Genomic DNA, 17423 nt, shown 5'->3' with positions numbered 1-17423 from the left:
TCATGATCTTGTAAGTCAGAAGTTCTTTACCACGTTTGCCAATACCATTGCTTTCAATGTGTTTCACAACATTTACTGTAGTATAGCACAGCTCCATTTTAAAAGACCTATGTGTGGCTGGTGCACAATTAAAGCTAAAATGTTGACCTATTTCCTCTCTTTCCTTTTGACTTACACTAAATAGATAACCTAGTGTATCTGTGCAGGACTACATGAACAGAAGCTGAAGGCAGTTGTTATGTTGACTTTCTTTTTTCAGATTAGATATCTTTCCCATGTCAATATCACTCCACTCATAGATTTCCCTCAAGCATGTGCAATGCCCAGCCAGGGCAGGGTATTATAGAGTTGCTGACACTAAAGGAGGCTGGAGCAACTGAATCATTTCCAATCCAATTAATGAAACTGGTTCATGCAACAAGTTGCTGCTAGAAATAAAACTGACTGGCCTAATTATCTTTTTGGAGAACAAAATAAAATACAATGATAATTCGTATCTGGATTTGATTCCACTAGAGTTGAACTTACCTTACTGTACCTAAAATCAACATCTTGTTTGGATTTTATCCATTTTAGTGGCCTCAGTCATATTTACATGTATGGGTGTTCAATGTTAAAATAAAATAAACAGACCCACAATTCAAACTCAGCAGGTTACATTGTAATTACATTGCAAATATAGTCCAGTTACATAAAACATTAGCAACGCCCTTTTGTAATTAAGAACGCTGTCCTGTTGTAACTACACAATGGCTGAGTGTAATTTAGAACACTGTCCCATTGTAACTACACAACGGCAGTGTGTAATTAAGAACACTGATCCGTTGTAACTACACAACGGCAGTGTGTAATTAAGAACACTGTCCCGTTGTAACTACAAACCCGGCGGTGTGTAATTAAGAACACTGTCCTGTTGAAACTACACAACGTCTGCATGTAATTACCATGCTATTACAGTGTAGTTAGAGATATTTCATGTAAACTGTTACCAGAAAAGAAAAAAATATTAAAAATAGAAACTAGCGTGCTGGTACAATAAAAATGGCAGCCATGGAAATAATATTAATGACAGTTAGAAAGGCAAGGAAGACGGATTTCTAAAACATTAGAGAGTTCAGTTTAAATGCCAGCTCAGTGTGACAGTCAATAAGGAGTCTTGCACCTCCACATGTCTGTGCTCTCTCATTGCCTGAAGGTGCATCACTCTCAGTCCTCTGCTGTTTAATGTTATTAAAGTGGTACACCCACACTCTCACTGTGGGTGTACCACCCACATGGTATCTGGCTATGGAATATATACCAGCACTCTCAGAGTGCTGATATATATTCCATAGCCAGATACCATACCGGTCTATACGACCTTGCACTATTGTCCAATCTGACCTCAGAAAATGTACATTTAAATGTACCTGATCTGTTCGATACTTCATGCAGAGGGTGAATGGCAGCTTGTGGGGATTTATTGGAAACAAATTCCATTTTTAAGTACTTTGGTACAAAAAAAAATGCACTGATCAATAATTGTTATAGAACACACAATTGAAATGAGAATAATCATTGATTGCAAGTGCGGCATAACCTTAAACATCTATCCTCCCTTAAAATGATGGTGATGTAACCACCTGTTTGGCACTGTCAAGTGATAGCAGTGGGGTAGCAGGTTCACTCCCCAGTCTTTCTGCCCTAGCTGGTACTATGACATGACCATTGTTGGTAAGATTCCTACCATGTCTTTCTGTTTTTCATTGCTTCACCATCATGCTCTCGATATTCTTTACTGCACAGGTCTTGTTAAAGGGGTTAGTCATACTCCTTCTCTGGTGCCAATGAAACAGTAAGGTCAGATTCCCAAACAAGCTGACAAGCCTCTCAGTTAAATATCCAGTGGGTTTATTTATTTATTTGGTATTATTAGTGTTTTTCCTTTATGAATGCAAAAAAAATGGAGTAAAGGTGTTTTGAGAATCCAGCCCCACCTGCATCCAAATTAATGATTATAATACAAAAGCACGAATAGTAATGGGGTCTCGTGCTCTGAAGCATAGCATGCATGACACTTTGCTGATACTTCTCCTTACCTCTGTAAATGTGTTTCATTAAAGTGATATCTAAGTGAATGCGGCGCTGAAAATGAATGCAGATAGGGCATTTCCTTTCATATGATAACCAGCCGATGTTGCTCATAACTACACAATAATCAACCCTGGCTTCATCAGCCTCCCTGGGGATGGGTGTGCATCGCGAGAGGACAGTGCACATGCATTGTATATTACAGCAGTTGAAGCAACACGGAACCGAAGGGAGGGGGCCAAAGTTCAGGTTTTTCTAGTTCTCTTTTCTTGACAACCATCACCAGTGTAATTCTATCTATAGTAGAAGGTCAGAGCTGAAGAAATTAATGAACAGGATTAGCCTTTTAACTCTGCCTGTATCTCTTCATTGATAAGAGCAACTCATTGTGAGACGCTAGCGTGCAGGTAATGTACAAGATCACTATTAGTCATTTGTTATGATAGCGTGACAAGAGGTTAATGGTGTGTTTGCTAGCTTTCAAACAAATAACAAATGGATCCGAACACAGATGGTTAAAATAATCTTAAAGAACAGGTTAGTCGCCATGGTGACTTGCCAGGGTCTATGTCTATTTCTAATAAGGCGAGCACTACCGGAGCTGTAATAAACAGCTGTTTTTATGTGTTTCCTCGTTCCTCCTGAATATCCTCTAAGCTTTATAAGCCTGTATAGAGAGTTGTGCTAATAGACTTCTGGGACGCATTAATCTTTGAGTGATGAGATAGCGCTTATTGTTCAGCTTTTAATTACATCCCCGCTCAAAAAATGCTATTTGATGCCTTGGTCGCTGAGCAACAAGTGATGTCATCGTGGTGTTGTCACCCGATACCCTAAGAAAAATCGCTTCGTTGAAAATGTTTTTTTTTTTTGTGAATATCGAAGTGCTTTGGCTTGGTATTTTATCCCTGATCGTGAGCAGGAGGTTATGAAGAACAGGCATTGATGAAAGGAACCCCTCTTTCACAGGAGCGTCAGTCATAGGGCAGCCTGTAGCCTTTCTAACATTAAAGCAACATGTCAGGTTCGTTTGATCAGTCCTATTATAAATTGCTCAGAAAAGTAGATACAATTAAAAAGGGGTAACACTTTACAATCCTGTAGGTGTCTCTAATTACTGTGTATTTACATAGTAGATACTTAGTAAATACATGTGTACTTACACACCATTTCAATGCTATTATGCATTGTTACAATGCAATCTGTATTTTTTTTGTATGATATAACCCTAATCCTAACCCTATCGCTAACCCTAACTCTAAACCTAGCCACTAACCCTAACTCTTTTCTGATACAATTGTGTACTTACATATATTGTGCAAAAAGATGTCCGTGTTAAATAAATTGTAACTATTCATAATAGTATTGTAATTATGTGCAAGTACACACATATTTACTATGTAACTACGATGTAAATAAACAGTAATATGAGACACTTCAAGTAAAGTGTTACCAAAAAAGGATAGACTTCCCACTGAAGTTTAAGGATTAATTTATAAAACATCTATAAAGGGGTACAAACGACAGTTATTAGCTAGGAATGTATTTCAATAACATTTGAATTAGTTTAAAGCTGTAAATGAATCATAAGGTTTCTTATAAATCCCTTAATTACGTGTTCTGAGGGCACTTCATTTATTGCTTGTTATAACTGTCTAATATTGTTTACACATTTTTTAATAACCCAATCTAACGGATCATTAAGCTCAAGTCTTACAGTTATACCTGTCTAAATGTAACACCCAGGTATTTATTTTCCTGACCACTGCTGTGCTTGCTGCTGGGCATGTTACTAAGCAAGCTTCCTCCACATGCATGCTGTTAAATTCTAATATGGGTTTGTGTTTGCAGTACTTCAAAGAGTGGCTCTGTACTGCTCAATCACTGTTACGTTATTAACAGCACACTGACTGCACCTCCCAGTAAAAGTATGGTTACTGTTGGAAAATATTAGCTTTGATGTAAAAGACACAAACTGGACATGTTGCCACATTCTAAACAAAAAGTCTTTTTGGAAAACTGTCAACATCTCTCGAGATAGCTGATGGCATCCATATGATTCTGGAAAAGTCTGAGGCGTCCCGAGACTTTTCTTACAAATCTTCTGTTTACAGTAGGCTTCCTGGACGTGAGGAAAATTATGTGCTGTGTTTATGCTGCCAAGGCAATAAGCAGATGATGAAATGTGCCGCTGTATAACGTTTATTGAAAGAGAACACAAAACCCAAGAGCACCAATACCTAGGCAAGAGGGGGTTTGGCAGTTCTGAGGATGAAAATATCTTCTGTGAATTTCTTATTGCTGCACACAGAGACGCCTACCTGGGGTACAGACACATCCTGAAGGTGACTGCAGCAGATTTTGCTTGAGAGTTTCAGAGGTCTGTGGGACAGCTGAACATTCAACAGTTTGTGTTTCCTTCTTACTTTCCATTTAAGTCAGATTAACTGTAATTTTAATTAAAAACATGTAAACAATGGGAAATTATTACACATTTTCAAGGGTAACAAAACGTAATATAAATGGACGTGCTACGCAATTACATTTTCAATCGACATTTGGTTAACATTTAGCAAGAAACCAGCTATTGCATATTTATTAAAAAGTAATTTAACATTAATTTAATATTGCAAATCTATTTAATATTAATTTATGCCATGCAATATAAAGCGTTACCGACTGATTATATTACTTACTGTAAACCAACAGGGCTTAAAGGGGCTTGCTCTGAGTGAATTGGTGTGCAAATAGGTAATACCTGAAACACAGTTCATCAGATGCTATCCATACCAGTTATATATCACCTTTCCGTATGAAAACCAAGGCACGGTTGTAGGACTTTTAAAATGTGCAAGGAAATGTGACAATTAGCCCAAAAGACCTCCCCGCAAGTATGGATGGTAAGTAATGAACCCATTTTTGTGAAGTTTTAACAAATATAGAACAACATATTTTGCAATTATATTTAACACACAGTTTTTATATTTCTTCTATGAAATAAACATGTATTATTAGTTGAGCCTTGTATCCAGTTCGATAAGGGTAGTTATTAAGACAACACTTTTTTTTTTCTTTCAAAGGTAGAAGTGACAAGTCATGTCCACGACATTAACCTTCATAATACAATAATACAAAGCTTTCCATTTGCTGCTCCCCTGAACGAGGGAGCAATCAATATGTGCTATGCAGAACTTGTTGAGGAGCACAGCCATGTTTAATATGTATTTGCTGCTTTCATGCCTAATAAAATAAATTATACAGAATAACCCTTTTTAATATAAAGAAATAAAGAGCACTGCCATTTGAGGACATTTTTTTTTTTCCCTGAGTCACTGTCCTTCAAATGACAGCTAAGCTCACACTACCTCGCACCAGACATGAACAGCAGTCTAATGCCTCCCAGATGATAGCACAGCCAGGAAATGAAGAACTGGGCCCAGCTTCTCCCGCTTTGATTGGGCAGGTGACGCAGGCTCCTAGCCAATGGGCTGTGCCTGGAGGCAGGGCAGATTTGTGACGGTTTTAGAGCAGTCTTGGATGTCGCTGGAATTTTAACAAGTCTCATTGATATTCTAGAACACGACTGGCCAGTTGTACTTCTCGTGTGATTGACACTTCATGCTTGTATCCTCACCCCTCACCTACTTCCTGCCAGGCACAGGCCCTCCATCACAGAACACAGCATGCCACTTCCATGACATTCTGTACAATTTCCCTACACTGCATTGTTTATGTGAAATGCCCTCCAAATGACATATGTTTGCAAAAAAACATGTTGAATTGCAAGACATGCTTCTTGATTGGGGTACAATACCCTTAAACTAAACTACATTTGTACAAGCACATGATATTAGTCTGGGTTTTTTTGGTGTCTGATACATAGCCTCATCCCCAGTATCCAAGCTAATTTCAGAACTGACTCACGGTGGTATATTGTTGAGCACAGAAGTTTGACAGTTTGAATCACACAAGAAGACTCAAAGCCTGGTAACTAACAAGAAAACATGCCTTTACAACTAAACTGATATCACAGCTCTACAAGGGTCTTTCTTCATATGTAATCCACTGTTAATTAAATTGCATAAATGCTGTGTACCCAATATACTATGAGGGACCTAAATGTACTTTATGTACTGTAGCACTATTCATTATATACCATACAGTACAGTAGAGAGCATGTATGGAAACATATATATATATATATATATATATATATATATATATATATATATATATATATATATATATACTGAAAGGCCATATACAGTGCACATGCAGCACACACAGTACAGAACTGATTAACAATGTGAATTTCATTGGCCTGGGTTCACCTTCATTTTGCTTAGTGCGAGCACAACCATACATTGCACAGCAGATTGTACAGCTGACTCCTCCATCTATTTCAGTCACAAAAGCGCAGTCACTTAAGATTAGTGATGATTAATTGGCCTTTAGCCCAAAGACATCCCAGCCCCAGCTCCAGAGATTGTGCGGCTATCCCGGAATGGAAGGGCTAATAAATGACTGACCACAGGGTCAATGGAATGTTTTAAATCAGGAAAGCAAATCCTGAACACCACTTACAGACACAGCCTGTGCTGCGGCCTGTACATTTCAGTGCCTAGTGGCTTATCCTGGGTTTATCAAAGTTCAGTGAAAACAAGCTCCTTACAGTTGTTGAGGCTAACAAAATAATGACACTTCCGTTAGCTACATAGAACTGAAAAGCAAAAAAAAAGCACACATTATTGTAAACTGTGTTTTCAAATTAAAACATGCGTTATTGAAGAGCAAAGAGCTTTGATTCCAAGTTCGGTTTCCTGTCCCTTTATCTTTATATGCTATTTACAATCACTGTGAGTGGTGACCATATACCATCTATTTACAATCACTGTGAGTGGTGACCATATACCATCTATTTACAATCACTGTGAGTGGTGACCACATACCATCTATTTACAATCACTGTGAGTGGTGACCATATACCATCTATTTACAATCACTGTGAGTGGTGACCATATGCCATCTATTTACAATCACTGTGAGTGGTGACCATATACCATCTATTTACAATCACTGTGAGTGGTGACCATATACCATCCAGGCACCACCGTGCAAACAGGCGCACGGGCCTTTACTTAGGCACACGCTGTTTTCTAAGAAAATGTACTTACTCCTTTGGTTTCATATGTAAGCCATTAGTGCTCTCACAGCTGAAACGAGACTCTCAAAGATGGTTATACATCTCTGTTTTACTATACACCAGCATGGATAATAGCATTGAGAAAGACTACAAGAAATCCTTGGAGTTTTTGATAGATTTTGTTTTTCTTTTCTAAAAAAAGTGAAACATAAAATGGCCTATTTGCATGTTTATACTATTTGCATGATTATACTATATGCATGATTATACTATATGCACAATTATACTATTTGCGTGATTATGCTATATGCATGATTATACTATATGCATGCTTATACTATATACATGCTTATACTACATGCGTGATTATACTATATGCATGATTATACTATATGCATGATTATACTATATGCACAATTATACTATTTGCGTGATTATACTATATGCATGATTATACTATATGCATGATTATACTATATGCATGCTTATACTGTATGCATGAAGAGTTATTTTGACAGCCAGCTACTACCTACCTATAGCTTTAATCCCAAGTCTCACTGCTGCAATCGTCTCCTGCTTTTCAACAGCCTAAAGCTTCAAAATCCTTTTTTTTATTTTGCTTTTTGTTTGATTGATGATTATGACAAGATCCACTGCGAGGCTTTAACTTTCTGATTTATGTTAAAAATATATTGTGACAACAGCCATCAAATGACATGACTGCCAACTCCCAACGGGACTGATATCCCTGGCTGAATATCACATATATTAACATGGCATGTCATTGCATTCTGTAACGCTAACTCATCATAATCAGGTAAGTAATGTTTTATTCATGCGTTTTTAAGGGCTATTATGCGATTGTTACTGATGTGTACACATCTACAGTATTTACATTAAGGAACTGTTCCGTTAAAAGAGTTTGACTGGACAAGTACACTGAAGAAATTAACCGGCCAATTAAAAGCTCACAAAAATCAGTCCTTAAAAAAACAAACATTCCTTAAAATGAAGGTAAAGATCCTGCCTCAGTTATCGTAAAAGCCAGAATTGTCCTGTTTCTTGTAAATGGAATGCCACAGTATATTATTATAAGTGTGAATTAAGAATGAGTAATAAATTACAGCTCATTAATCATTAATAGGGAACCATTTGCCTGAAATGTTATCATAGAATTATCTGGAAATCAGTCTGGGATCTGCCGGTCGGTACAGTCTATAGGTACAGTGCAATCTGCTTTGTATAGTAACGTGTTGGTGGAATCAGACTGTCAATGCGATCAACACAGAAACATGCACAAGAACCTATAAAGATAATAGGTAACAATGGCAGTTCAGCACAGACAGTGCTGCAATCATCTTCCTTTGCCAAAGGTATTTAAGTGTTCTAATGTGGAGAGCAGTACAGTGATACACAGTGTTCTAATGTGGAGAGCAGTATAATGATACACAGTGTAATATATGTACTTGCACAGCTTTGTAATCAGGTCCACCTAGAATTCAAAGGAACGAGTCTCGCTGGGATGCCTGCCCACCATGCTGCTATCTCAAGTATTACTACAACACCTACAGGAGCCAGGGAACAGGTTCCTGGCAGTTCAGCCTGTCTACTTGTCTGTGCTACAATGTGTCTTCAGGAGCTGCAGGCAATGCTGCTGCAACAAATCCATGACCAATCCACAGCCTTGCCAGCAATTGCAGTGTGATAGTCAGCCGCCCTTGCCCAGGCCTTGTGTGAAGAAACGGACTGAGCAGTGAATGACAGTACACATTGCAGGTAGGAAAACATGCTGGCAGCCTGTGCCATGGAACAGCACAGTCCAGTGGAGCAGAGTGATGAGGAAGAAGGGGGGAGCGCTGTTAGAGACAAGCTGCTGTTTTTCCATGTTTGTAGCAATACAGATTGTGTTTTTCAGTAAATAAAGCCAAACCAACAGGACACCAGAAGTCACAGAAAGTAAAAAGCTCTTGACAGCCAACATTAAACGACTTTCAAATCTGAATGTCAGTAACGTACATCAATTAATACATCAAGCAATACTCCCTATTACACATGGTAAATAGTGTTATTACCAAGCGTAGCTGTGGTGTGTACTGTGCTGTACTGTACCTATCTGTGATTTTTATAAGGGTCCTTTAAATCAGGGATACTGATATATAACCCAGTGCTGCCTACTGGGAGCCAGGGAATCCGTATGCACTGGTATATACAGTATCTTTTTCACTGTTCTGTTTGACTGAGTACTCTATACTGTATATGGTAGCACTGTACAGCATACACCATTAAAATGATCTAAGAATGCTATCTGACCCGGAAGCATATTATATTCTCTCTTATCAGAGCTTCATACATTTACGATTCTATTCTTGTGCCCATGGGAGATTTGGCGTGTCCAGCACTGTTTTCCTAAAACCTTTGTATACAGCTTGTAGGTTCCAAGACCCCCTCAGCAATAAGTCTCTGCTTGCAAATTACTAACTGCTTTGATGTGAATACATAAACACATTTGGTTCACAACAGGCTGTATGAGTCCAATAGCCCCTCACTGCTTTCAACCACGCTTCCACTTTTTAGCTTCCGACATTTCTTACACAGAACACATCCGGCCTCTCGTGAAGCTTGAAGGAACTTTCTGTCAATACTCTTGACATTTCTGGGGAATTAGAATACTGGACAAATATTTAGATGGGTGCTATTACTAAAGGTAACACTTCACATTAAGTGTCTCTAATTACTTATAATGGATACTTAAACTAAAGTGTTTTCTCTATGGTTTTAAATACTGTTCCTATTTCTATCTCTCCTTTCAGCGAAACCCAGCAAGATTCCAAATACGGCTGGCTTCGGGCTACCAGCGGACTCTGGCAGGAGAATCAGCTGCTACACTCTTAGAGTCTGAGATAGTGCATGATAATGACACCGTGGCTTTTTGCACTCGCTCAGCCCTGCCAAGGAAATATCGAGCACTTCAGAGCTCCAGAAACACACAGCATCACATTTATTTTAAGCAATTTTGCCTGGCAGTGACTGCAGAATGCTGTCCATTTAGCTTTCCCACCACAAGCTCTGTCCACTATAGCGATAAGCTAAGACACACTTGTAAGTTTGAATGTGTTTTAAAATGTTTATTAGAATACGATAGTGGGGGAAACATATTGTGGGAAGATAAGTAGCTATAATAGATGTACTTTTGATACTGTTTTGGTGTTCACTGTAAATCTTTTTTAAAGCTGCTGTTTTTATTTACATGTCAGATGCAAAATTACCCGATAGTTTGCTAACATAGTGGCCATATTCTTACTTGAGCTGAGAGCGTGGGAGGCTGCATAGCAGTTAATTGCTGCTTATAACACATACTTGCTTTTTAGAAGGTAGTTTCTATGGAGACAAACAAAATCCACAGGAGAAAAAGAAAGTTGAAAGGCACCAAGGCCAGGATAAACTGTCTTGTTATGGCAACACTGTCTGCAGCAGGCTCTTATCAACTAAACTAGACTTGTGAGGAACTTGTGTTTTATGTACAGTATACGGAATCACTGGACCTGCACTGTGGATCACAGGTGTTAGAAATGACCCCTTCTAAAAGTGTACCATGGTAAAAGCATAGCGAAGTGTAATAATGCATAGTAAATGCATGGTAAAGGAGGTAAGCATTGTAAAGAATAGCCAGGTAGCTACGAGGTATGGTAAAGCACATGTATAAGGCATGCATTCATGCATGAAGCAGGGATTGTAACAACTGTTAATTCATTCATGCCTTACACATGTGATCAACATCAAAGAAACATGGAATGAATATGAGTAATTCAATTCACGCGAATTACCAGGGCTGAATTCAAAATGAAGGGCATGAGATATTCTGGTGTTATCCCTGTAGTGATTCAGCCTTAATACATTAGGAATTTGTGGCCCTTATTTTAAAGTGTTATCCATTTGATAACACTTTACATTAAGTGTCTCTAATTACTGTGTATTTACATAGTAGTTAATTAGTAAATACATGCATATTTATACATAATCACAATGTTATTATGCATAGTTACAATGTACTTAATGTGTAAATTGTATCAGAAAAGCATTAGAATTAGTGTTAGGGTTAGGTTTAGAATTAGGGTTACAGATATGGTTAGGGTTAGGGTTAGGGTTTGCTCATGTGTACAGCACCCACATTTAAAAAATGTTTTCACTCTAGTGTTCATGTGTAAAGTCTACAGGAAATCAAAATATTATAGGTGTTTGATATTGTGATTCTTTATGATAAGGGAAGTTAGCCAGTGAAGATTAGACTGGTTAACAGACTGGAATGTGTGTTTTTTTCTTGCCTCAGTGCCATGGCTCATTAATGTCCACTAAGTAGACAGGATGTTGGCAATGCCATATAAAAATGAACGTCTACAATGTGCAGGGCATTAGAGAGAAGGCTGGCTTCCCTGGACCTGAATTACCCTGCTTACGGGTCAGTCCAGTCCCCATTGCCTTTTACAGAACTTTTTAATGGGCAAGGTGTGGCTACCAATGGAAGATATGACTTCCAAAAGCAGCCATCTACCCCCATCCCAAACACAAATAAATCAATTATTGAGTGTACACAGTCAAATACAATACATATTCCCCCCGGACTTGGGATGTATGCAGTATGCATTAAAAACAACGATTTTATAGAAATGGTAAGAAAAGGATGATTGGGAAATGTTCATGTCATAGAGATGTGTGGTTTGGGGGAAGTAAACTTTGGAATTGGCTGAGCCAGATCCTGTGCAATCCTATGTTTAGTGTATATGCACTTACTATACACCAGCACATACATGTGCTATACATTAGGTGTATGGATGCATGCTAGAGTTTATATAACACATAAGAAGAGCACAGTTAAGATGCAGGGAATCGATGAATGTGCACAAGGTACAATACAAATAAAAACAATTGTATAAATTAAATGTATCATTCTACATTGTCCACATTGTCCTTGTAGCTGTAACAAAAAAAATAATTAAAAAAGAGCATAATTCCAGTGATTTACTCCATTTACCGGACTCAAGCCTGGAGCAGTAAATGACATCTCTATAGGCCATAGTATGACACGAGCCACCAGTCATCAAGGGAACTGAATGTATTAACACACAGATAAAGGATATGCACTGGGGCCTTGGCAAGCCAGGGGAGGTTTTTTATATCTACCATTTTAATGCACGACCACAAAATCAAAACACTGTAATTGCCAATCTGTTTAGCCGTTACCCTAACAGGCCAATTCATTGATGAAACTCACACTCAACACAACACTTTAAGCAGAAACCGGTTCCTTATTTATTTCCTGCTGTAGAAGTTTAAGCGGATTCAGTTCCTTTTATATGTGTGTAATATATCATTGCTAACCAGATTTTTGAGTTGTTTGTTAGCCTTTTTGTATATTTTTCTTTTATCACTTACTAAAATTATACTATTTTATTGTGGTCTTATTCCCCAAGGCACTCCGTGTGTATATTTTTCCATACATAGATGGCCTGTTGCTAAGCAGTAGCGTTCAGCTGGATCTGGTTGACCTGTCTGCTTTGAGAATATTTAAGAAATGAACAAAGAGGAAACGACACACACAAGTAGAACACAGCGGGTCCCTTGTGGTTGCTTCGCTCCTCTGCTGTCTGTTAGTATCTCATTAAGAGTTATATCTGCTAGTAGTACAGTTCTTACCGTCCTAGGGGATTAAGTGCTGAAATTCTGTATCAGTACATTGACCACTTGTTGCAATGTAAACTTTTCTGTCCAGCTAGGGGTGCTACAAAACTAAAACCAATACAAAAAGGAAGAAAAAACAGCAGCTGCAAGATTTATGAGACCAGACCGTTATGATGTAGTTATTGATCGGAATGAATGGGATTGTTTAGTAAAGACCTCAGTTCTTTGCTGAGAAATTAACATGTCGTATTAACTGTTTGCACTAGGTTTATTTCAGTAAAGGGGTGTGGGGGTGTGGGGTGGGGGGTGGGGTTGTATTCAGAATTAAAATAAACCATATAAAAGCAACATCAGCAAATATGTTTACCTTATCTGCAATTGTTTTGTATAATAATTTTTTTTAAATAAGGGTTCGGCATTTTGGAAACATGCTGAAGTGACTGGTGGGCATGTGTTTTGCACAACACGAATGCTTAGACAGATATAAACGGCAGTATGCAAAACAGCAACAGCGTGTGTCGTTCTCTTGTGTGAAGCCAACAAACAGAATCACTTACCTTACAGTCGCCTATACATGATCTCACTGAAAAATCCTCTGATTGTAAATATTTGAGAAAGAGGAAGTCAAACTCCTCGTATTTTTCCTGAGCGTGCTGGTCCAGCCTCACATAAGCCTGGATGCAGTTGCTGCAGACATCTCCATCGTCCCCCCCGCCTCTACCTAAATCCCGAAGCATGTTCTGAAGACTGCAATCCAAACCGTCTGGGCTAACCATACCCACCAGCAGGTCTGAGACGGAATACGAATCACAAAAGGAAAGGCTCAAATTCCTAAAATAAGACAACAAGAACTCTGTAGATGACGGTGATGGCGATGATGATGCTGATAATGAGGACCCGAAGCCTGGCTGTTGCAAATGCAATTTGGTGCAGGCTGACTCCAGATCTAGGTGGTCTTGATCCTCAGTGCAGCGAGGACTAGGAGCAGCAGATTTGGTCGAATTGCTTAGAAAAATATCACACCTCCTTTTATTTAGTACTAGTTGATCCCTTAACAACGAAAACGGTGGATTTGATGCGAATTGTAGATAACCCACATCAGTTGCATTGCCCCACGTTGTACGGAGCCCCCTATGCTTGGACCTCAGCTTGGCTCCAGCACACAGCCAGAGGTGATCAGAGAGAAGGACAGTGAAAAATAAGAGGGATGCCAAAGACATTCGCCATTTCTGTGCCCTCTCGGAGTCGGCACAGGGTTTGTCGTTTTGTTTGGGTGCACAACAGATTTTTAACACGGCATCATCTTCCCTTCGATACATCCAAGCACCCCTGATCATATTTTAGGGGGAGACAAAAGCGATCTCCAGTTGGGTTTTCTCCTCTCCAATTTCCCCCAAACAATGTCACCTACCTCCTTTGCAGCATGGTGATGGGAAGCTTTTTTTGTTCGTGTGTTGAAATAAAGAAAGCAATCCTCTTCCCCCTCCTCTGCGTCTAATTTTCAGGACGATCCATTGCAAAGGGAAAAAAAAGCCCGACCAAATCTTCCCTATACACCCATAATTTCAGGATGTTGCAAAATCCTCTTTAGCATCCTTATCACCCCTTCAGCAGCTCTCGGGAAACGCAGAGCACTTGCAAAGATGAAATAGCACAACTGTCATCTTTGGACAAGCGGGTTTCTCTTTGATTTTTTCTTCCGTTTCTGATGCAAAGGGGTGTATTTGCTCCTCTACCATCCTGATTTCCCCCTTCTGCTCCCCTTTTTTTCAGTCTGTCGCCATCTTCAGCTTTGCAGAGAACACCTTGAGAAATTGATTAAATTGGGGGGGGGGGGCGCCTGCGCGCTCGATCCCTCCTCCAAGCTCAGTCTCCCCTTTCACTTCCCCATTCACACCATCTCCGTTCATTCACCATCTCCCCCTCTATTCATTCATCTAGTCCTTTACCCCCCTATGTGGCTTGTTTCTTTAAAATCGGAAATTATTACATGCAACCTGTTAAAAGCGCCACCTACTCATTAGTTGCTGTGTTATCAATAATCACGTCCACAGTCCGCTTGTGTCTGGTTACAGCTTGGATTCCTCTGTGTGTGTGTGTGTGTGTGTGTGTGTGTGTGTGTGTGTGTGTGTGTGTGCGTGTGTGTGTGTGTGTGTGTGCGTGTGTGTGTGTGGGTGTGCGTGTGTGTGTGTGTGTGTGTAACTCTGACTGATAGGTAATTATTCTGTTTCCTGTGACTATTGATTTAATTTACTTGATGGTTATGAATCTGAAACACAGTTACATGTTTCCTTTTTTATTCTAGAAATGACCATTACAAAACGATATATTTGGTTTGTGAGAGCACACAAATAATAGATTTGGGATTGTTTATTAGTTGTGTAGACTCACGTTAGAAAACAAAAACACTATGTTAATATATATAAACCTGGTTTATACAAGGCTTCTATCCCGCATTAGCTGATTGCATGCTCTGTTGTTCTTTTCTGTTTATTTCAAACACTGCTTATTATTGATCGAAAAATCGTTAACTTCTCCATCAATACAACAATTTAAATACATATATAAAACATTCTAATTGTGGCATGGAAAGTAGTTGAAGTAGTGTGTGCTGTATCTGTGCTTTTATTAATCTTTTCCCTAATGATTGCATCTCCTTGTGATTAGTATATTTGGTCACACCATACCATATTTATTACTACAAAAAATAACAGATAAAACATTGTGGCCCGTTTTCTCTTTAAACATATTTTAGACTGGTGTTTTCATTTAGAGCAGTTTCAAGGGGAATTGCATATTTACCGTGGTTTGCCATATTTCCCTAAAAAGAAGAGACCGTGGTATTAAAGCTGCGACGCCACTACATCACTGATGTGATTTAAAGTATTCTAACCACAGCTATTTGGGAATCGCAAGTGGCTATTAACATCACAGAAGATTACTGACACAATGTTTAATGCGCGACGATTCCTGAAGCGAAGTGGCCTCCACGCGCGCTGCTGTTTAATAATGGTGCTGAAGGACAGCTCCTGAATCTAACTGCCAGACGTAAAGGGTGCACGTTTATTTACGAGTCGCTGTTCTGACACAAGCACTCAGATTTGTTGTGTATTGCATTATTCCGTTGTTCAAATGTTGGCCTATTAGATGGCTAGATATCTACCGTGGAGACAAAAATCTTTTGTCGTTGTTATTACATGCAAGCGGTGATGCCTATTGTTAGTTGGCGGTCATTTCTATGAAGTAAGCACCCGTTGATAATGTATTTAATTAAAAAGAGACCCTGTCACGAACATGCCCTTATTGTAAAGTGTTACTCATTTATCTGATGGGCAGCGATTCATTGCATTAAATTAACTATTCCAATCGTTGTCTTAAGAGGGCACGGTGTAGGCAAGTGTTTAGCATCACGTTATAGGACCATTTTCTGTATTAAAACCACAATTTCCAATGAAAAAAAAACAGTTTTCCACGTGTCATAAGAAGACAGGATATAGACTGATTGGCCATATCTCAATGTTTACAACATCACGCAGTATCGTAGTTTGCCTAAAGTAACTGGTTTTTCCGTGATCGTAGGTCGCTCAGAGAATAATATATAATTCATAAAAGCTATGATTGATTGCACGAGACACATGTCACTTTCTGCCAGAGAAACAAAGCCTGGCGATACAAAGCCCGCGTGAGCTTTGTGATGCAGAGGCGGCGTTGCTGGCTCTAACCTTCCAGCGACTTGAGTGAAGTGTCATCTTTGACGGTTGGCATGTTTGAATTTCCAGTTCATTGAGTGTACCGCATCTGAAAGCGTATTATCGAGGGCAGTTTCCTCACCTGTGCCAAAGGTCAAAGTGCATGCGAACACTTTGTTAAAAATAAAAATGTTTGATTTAAGTCTTGCATACTGTAGGCTGATGATATATGTTTGATTTAAGTCTTGCATATTGTAGGGTGATGATAGGAGTTCATAAATGCGTGAAAACAAACACACACATATATGCCAGTTATTATTATTATTATTATTATTATTATTATTATTATTATTATTATTATTATTATTATTTATTTTTCGTTCAACAGTTACTATCACAAGTGTTAACAAGAACAGCACCGGCACCTAGAGATTTCCTAAGAAGTTAGAATATTGGCGTTGATTTGATCATTTTTCATTGACTGTTGGTGGGTGTCAATAACTTTATATATGACAGATGATGTAAAAATCATTGGGACCAAAATGGAAAATAATATGAAAAAAAAACACTCTCAATACAAGAGGGTATTTGACAGAGTGAAAAACCAACACTTCTTTGCTAACCCTTAGACAGACTGAATATGTGTTAATAGAACACTGACCTTACGTTTCATTAGCACATTAATAACACAGGCATTTATTTGCAAATTACTGATGACACTATTATCGTTCCCACGACAGAGGCGTGCGAGTGGTGCCGTTTTTACAGATATAAGAATAACGATTATCAGTGCTATAGAGCTGTGTAAACATTGTATGTACCAACACTGTTACGATTAATATCCG

At 38.7% G+C, this 17423-nt stretch overlaps 1 protein-coding gene across 1 annotated transcript in view; it reads right to left on the bottom strand.

The window, feature by feature from the left end:
- Positions 1 to 14728, bottom strand: part of LOC117412643 (NALCN channel auxiliary factor 2-like) — a 62455-nt gene extending 47727 nt beyond the window's left edge. Inside the window, exon 1 of the mRNA XM_034021169.3 lies at positions 13447 to 14728. Within this exon, the coding sequence (XP_033877060.2) occupies positions 13447 to 14226 (780 nt within the window). The 5' untranslated portion in view covers positions 14227 to 14728. The remainder of the gene's footprint in view (positions 1 to 13446) is intronic.
- Between the last annotated feature and the right edge of the window lie 2695 nt (positions 14729 to 17423).

Source organism: Acipenser ruthenus, chromosome 16 (assembly GCF_902713425.1).
Source record: "Acipenser ruthenus chromosome 16, fAciRut3.2 maternal haplotype, whole genome shotgun sequence".
NCBI classification, from domain to species: Eukaryota; Metazoa; Chordata; class Actinopteri; order Acipenseriformes; family Acipenseridae; genus Acipenser; species Acipenser ruthenus.
The sequence above is the reverse complement of the archived record's forward strand: the minus strand, read 5'-3'. Positions and strand labels throughout refer to the sequence as shown.